Genomic DNA, 5,657 nt, shown 5'->3' on the forward strand with positions numbered 1-5,657 from the left:
TGCAGTGATCACAGCGAGTTACTCGGCGCAACCGGAAAGGAAAGTTGTGTTTGAATGAAAACATCCCTACATATATACACACACACACACACACGAGGCCTGTTTGTGTGTGTGTGTGTTGGGCCAGAAACCTCAGAGCTAAAAACTCTGAACACCTGTTCACCCTCTGGTGTGTGTGTATGTGTGTGTGTGTGTGTGTGTGTGTGTGTGTGTGTGTGTGTGTGTGAGGAATGTTGACACCGGTCTTTTCCCGTCTCACATGGACGCTGTGCGACATCACTCCCTTTACGACCCGTCCCTATTTAAAGGCCCGTGTGGAGCCAGAGGAGCTTCATCGGAGGATTAGAGCCGAAGTCTTCGCACTCTTCACACCAGCAGCTTCACCCACTGACCGACTGACGGCCCGGACGCTCCGGATGTTTCCCTGAACAACCATCCGAGGCTGAGACGAAGAGAGGAACGGTCAACGATCATCTGGGAGGTTTAACCTGAGGAGATTTTAAGAATCGGGTCTGAATCTGGAACCAAGAGCGGCTTCCAGACAGACGTGACTCAGACTCGAAGAAGGTCGACCAGAACGTTGAGGAGAGACTCAAATCATTTCTGAGACTACGTGGACTGTTGGGAAGAGTTTGACCCGCTGACGCTTAACGCTGTCTGAAGGAACAGCTGTGAGGTCTCATTGTGGTGGATTTGTAAAGCGTCGTGAAAACACAAGAGAAGAAGAAGAAGACCGTTTCCTGGGAGGCGTCCATCCCGGCGTCCCATCATCATGAGCGGCGGTGCGACCAGCGCGGTCTCACCACAGGAGCCTCCGGCTTTCAAACGGGCCGTGCGGAAGATAAAATGCGCCGCCATGGTGGCCAACTTGGCCAAGAGCTGGCAGGGCTGGGCTAACGAACACAGCACCAAGCAGGACACCATCCCGAGCGGCTGGATGCCGGCGTCCGTGGAGGAGGGGGACGTGAAAGAGCGCACCCACGTGGTCAAACTGACCGTCACCCCCCGCGTGGTCACAGCTGACGACAGCGGCGGGACGAAGATCCGGGCCTGCTCCGTGACCAAGACCGTGCAGCCCAAACGCAGCGAGGTGAGCAGCAGCGAGCTGGTCAGCGCCATCCGAGGAAAGATGGAGTCGGGTCCCAGGGAGAGCAAACCGTTCCTGGGCAACGAGTCGCCGACACGGCGGCGCCAGATGAGGGCGCTGCAGACTGGAGGAGGAGGAGGAGGAGGGGTCATCCAGGACAGGAAGCTGATGCTGCAGGAGAGGGAGGCGGGGTCGAGGAACAGCAGCGTGGACACGGAGGACAGCGGGCTGGGGGAGGACGTCACGTTCAGCGACGGCGGCGAAGCGAAACCTGAGCAGGGCGACGTCCCGCCCAAGAAACAGGGCGGCAAACCGCAGGTAGAGCGTCTGACCTGAAGAGGGCGTCAGAGTTTTAACACCACGTTTAAAATAATTGAACATAAAACATGAAGTTAATACATAAAGCTGTCAGCACAAAACTATCAGTAAAATTATAATATAAATATTTATATCCTTAATAATAAAAACTGCTACGGTGCTGAAATGAGGGAAGAACATCAGTTTATCTGAGTTATTACTGTGCTTCTGTTTTATAGTTCAGACTTTTAATTAAATAAGTAGACAGACAGTCTGTCAGGATGAATCCTCTCACCTTCCTCTTATTGATCAGACTAATGATCGGCTCAAGTTTTAGGGCTTTTCTACCAAATAATTAGAGAGTTGGACACTATTTGCACATTATTTAGCCGATATGTTAATGCAGGTTAGCTAACCAGCTAGCTCCTCCACACCAGCCAGGGGACAAAGTCGGTGATAAAAAATAGCAAAAACCTTTAAAAAAATGGCTCCAAAATCAAACCAAACTGATTGGACCAAATATTAAATGTTCAGGCTTTACAGCATTAAATAAAGAGTTACTTAAGACTTTCCCAAATAGAATTTAAGACTATTTAATACTTTCAAAGGCCTTTTATTAGTAAATGTGAATTTAGGACATTTTAAGACTTGTTATCCTTCTAAACGAGTCCACATGAGCTTCAATCTAAAGCTACGTTTGTGTCTGTGGATCAGAGAGCGGCCACTGATGGACGGAGAGCTTTTCAGCCTCTTAACATCCTGTGAGTTTCTCTGCGTCTTATCGTCCATCAACAGGAATCAGCTGACAGAGAAAAGCTCAGATTGACCAAGTGGAGAGTTTAGCAGCTGAAGAACGAGCTGAAAGGAGAGGAAACGTCAGAAAAGAGCTGTCAGGTTACGTTTACGTGAACAAAATATTCTAGTTTTGGTCCAGAAAGAATCAGCGTTGTTGTTTCCTGTTGGAGCGTCCTAACTGGACCTTTGTCAGACGCCTGGTTCCTGTTTCTTTGAGAGCTTCTTAATGGAGGAGGAGCAGCTGAAATGAGGAGTTTTCTGTCCGACAGCTCCTCATTTGAGCTGAGAAACCTGAATGAGCTGCCGATGTGGCTGCAGGAGGTCACAGAGAGCCGATATCCAGAAGAACAACCTGCTGCTGTCGGCCGGATCGACTTCACCGAACTAACGACCGAATGTCACAACAGAAAACGTCTGATTTCACTTTAAAAAGGCCGAACGAGGGCAGAGAGTCAGAGAGTCAGAGCTCGCCATCTTTTACTGGAGCGGCTTCATCTCCAGTCTGATCAGCTGGTTTGTTTCCATGGTGACAACAGACGGACTGATGTTACCTGTTAGGACACAGCTCAAATGTGGTGTAATTGCCCTTTAATGAGTTGAGGGTCAGACTGTGGCGTTTTGACCGGAGGCCGCCGAGCGTTTCTGAATCGGACAAACAGCTCCAGGCAGACGTGTCTTTAAAGTCACCAGACAGCACAACAGTCCAAAATCTGTCAAAGGAGACGCCCCCCCACCACCCGGGGGCCGGGCCAACTCATAAACACACAAGCTGGTGCAATGGAATATATGCACATAAATATAAATATAAATATAGTCACGCTCTGCAGCGCGTCGACCCACCTGACCTTCAGGTGGAGCAGTCAGGGGGGGGGCCTGCGGCAGGAAGAGTGAAAAAAGTAAAGAAACTTTTTAAACTGCAGCTTTCAAACAAATCACATGTAATTCAAAGTTTTTCACGTGAGACTGACAAAAATAAAAATGCATTTAAACACAAATACACAACAAAACAACTGAAAAAGCAAAAATAAAATTACAAAAAATAAATAATGATGCAGGCAATAATAAAATAAGGAAAATACTGGATAAATAGAAAATAAAACAGAATGAAATAAATGACAATAATAAATAAAAGTTTGCAGAAATAAAATCATAAAACAGAAACATTACAAAGCCAGACAAAATAAATAGATTTTATTATTGATGTGTGTTTGGAGCCAAGGAGACGGGCAGCGCTCACATTTTTACTGCTTTTCTCACTAAAAATGGCGGCCAGCTGCTTCTGGAGAGACGAACAAAGGTGTCACATTGAGCTGTAGGTCCACATAAAAACAGCCGTTATATCGCTCTCTTCAAACACACCAGACTCCAGTGACAAAAACAGGAATTTTAGCTCACAGAACACAGAAGTGGCTGCTTAGTTTGTTTGGGTTATAGTGTTATACAATTATTGTTTGGGATCTGAACTAAACTTTTAAACCACCAAAGTCACGTTTAAACACAAACAAACTGACCGATCCAGTCAGCACCTACACCAGATGCTCCTGTGTGCTGTGAGCTAAAATCCCCGTTTTAGTGAATGTAGTCTGGTGTGTGTGCAGAGAGCGATATAACGGCTGTTTGTGGTTAAACCAAAAGGATCTTCCAGGTCTCTCTCTGTAGGGATCCTTTCCATGATGCTGTCACACACTTAGAATAACAATTTGTGGACAAAACAAGCTCCGTTACTCATAAAATGGAAATATCCAGGTGTAGTTCAGGTACCTCAGATCTGGTCACATCCAGCTCGGTCCGATCGATTGACATCTGATCTCTGAGATCCAGATCCACATCATTATCACTTTAAGGGTTCACAGAGTTCCAGGGAAGGTCCCCACTTTCCACAGAGCAAATACCAAAGAGATCCAGTGACAGTGATCTGAAGGCCTGGCGAGCTGAGGAAAATACCGAGGGAGGGAGAGGAGGACGGGGGAGAGATGAAGGACAGGGAGAAGGAAGAGAGGAGATAGAAACGAAATGAGAGGAGAAAGGGAGGAAAGGAGAGAGAGTAGAAGATACAGAGGAGGAGAGTTATTTATTTTAAACTTTAAATCCATCAGCGCTGCATTTCAAAAAGCATGTGAAACCCAAAACTGCTGCACAGTCTCATGTGTTGATGCTGTTTTTGTCCAACATTTAACATCATGAAGAGTCACAAGATTGTAAATCCAGTGTTTGAGCATGCTGGTTATTATGAGCATACCTTCAGTGGTATGTATTTATATCCGGCACTACATGTACTGAGAATTATAGTGTAACTGGTGCAAAGCTGGGGATCAGTTACACCTTATCAGACAGAGGGGGGTTATTTAAAGGTTAGGGACATTAATCAGTGTCAATGCGCAGGGGGTCACTGCAGAATATCTAACAGATCTGATTTAAAAAAAAGAGAAATAGAGGGTGAAACATCCTGACTTTTGGTCCCTAATAACTAAAATCCTACTTTTTCCATGATGCAACTCATCACCCTTGAAACCATTAAAATGCCCCTTAATACAGTTTCATTCAGTATAAAGTGTAATTCCAGTTATTAAACTTTGGCCACCAGACTACATTCACAAAAACAGGGATTTTAGCTCACAGAGCACAGGAGTGGCTGGTTAGTTTGTTTGTGTTATTGTGTGGATCTGAACTAACCCTTTACTTACCTTTATCCTAACTTACCCCTTTAAACACCAAAATCACACACTCACACACACACAAAGTAACTGGATGACACAGAAGTAGACCAGCAGCTCCTGTGTCCTGTGAGCTAAAATCCCTGTTTTAGTGAATGTAGTCTGGTGTGTGTGCAGAGAGCGATATAACGGCTGTTTGTGGTTAAACCAAAAGGAAAACACTTTTAAACTAAAGAGGACCCAGGGTTAGAAATACTGCGTTAAAGCTGTTTTTTCTGTGTAGATGCTCTGACGTTAACCTTTCCACCATCGTCTACCTCCAGATTAAAATCACCACCACCAATGACATCAAAAACCGCTGGCAGCAGTGGTCCCAGCAGCACATGGAGGGCCAGAAGCTCAACCCCTTCAGCGAGGAGTTCGACCACGACTACGCCATGGCCCAGCGCCTCCGTAAGGGCGAGTCCGGCTACGGTCGGCCCAAAGACGGCTCCAAGACGGCAGAGAGGGGCGACCGGGCCCAGAAACACATCCACAGGGAGATGGAGGAGATGGTGTGGATCATCAGGGACATGGGCATCAAGGACAAAGAGGGCAGGACCATCATATCCTTCGGCCGCCTCTTTGACCGCTACGTAAAGATCTCAGACAAGGTGGTCGGCATCCTGCTGCGCTGCCGCAAACACAAGATGTTGGACTTTGAAGGGGAGATGCTGTGGAAAGGACAGGACGACAATGTCATCATTACACTGAGGGACTGAGGGCACGTCTTAGCAGCACACGCACAAACAGCATGCTAACCCTCAGGCTAACTGTCAAATAGC

The 5,657-nt window shown here is 46.7% G+C and overlaps 1 protein-coding gene across 1 annotated transcript in view; it reads left to right on the forward strand.

Annotated features, from left to right (window-relative positions):
* The first annotated feature begins 347 nt into the window (after nt 1–347).
* Nucleotides 348–5,657, forward strand: part of abraa (actin binding Rho activating protein a) — a 6,260-nt gene continuing 950 nt past the window's right edge. The window contains exons 1-2 of the mRNA XM_070837085.1: nt 348–1,405; nt 5,157–5,657. The exon at nt 5,157–5,657 is cut by the window's right edge and continues 950 nt beyond it. Of these exons, the coding sequence (XP_070693186.1) occupies nt 773–1,405; nt 5,157–5,594 (1,071 nt within the window). The 5' untranslated portion in view covers nt 348–772 and the 3' untranslated portion in view covers nt 5,595–5,657. The remainder of the gene's footprint in view (nt 1,406–5,156) is intronic.

The sequence above is a fragment of the Pempheris klunzingeri genome, chromosome 2, assembly GCF_042242105.1.
Source record: "Pempheris klunzingeri isolate RE-2024b chromosome 2, fPemKlu1.hap1, whole genome shotgun sequence".
NCBI classification, from domain to species: Eukaryota; Metazoa; Chordata; class Actinopteri; order Acropomatiformes; family Pempheridae; genus Pempheris; species Pempheris klunzingeri.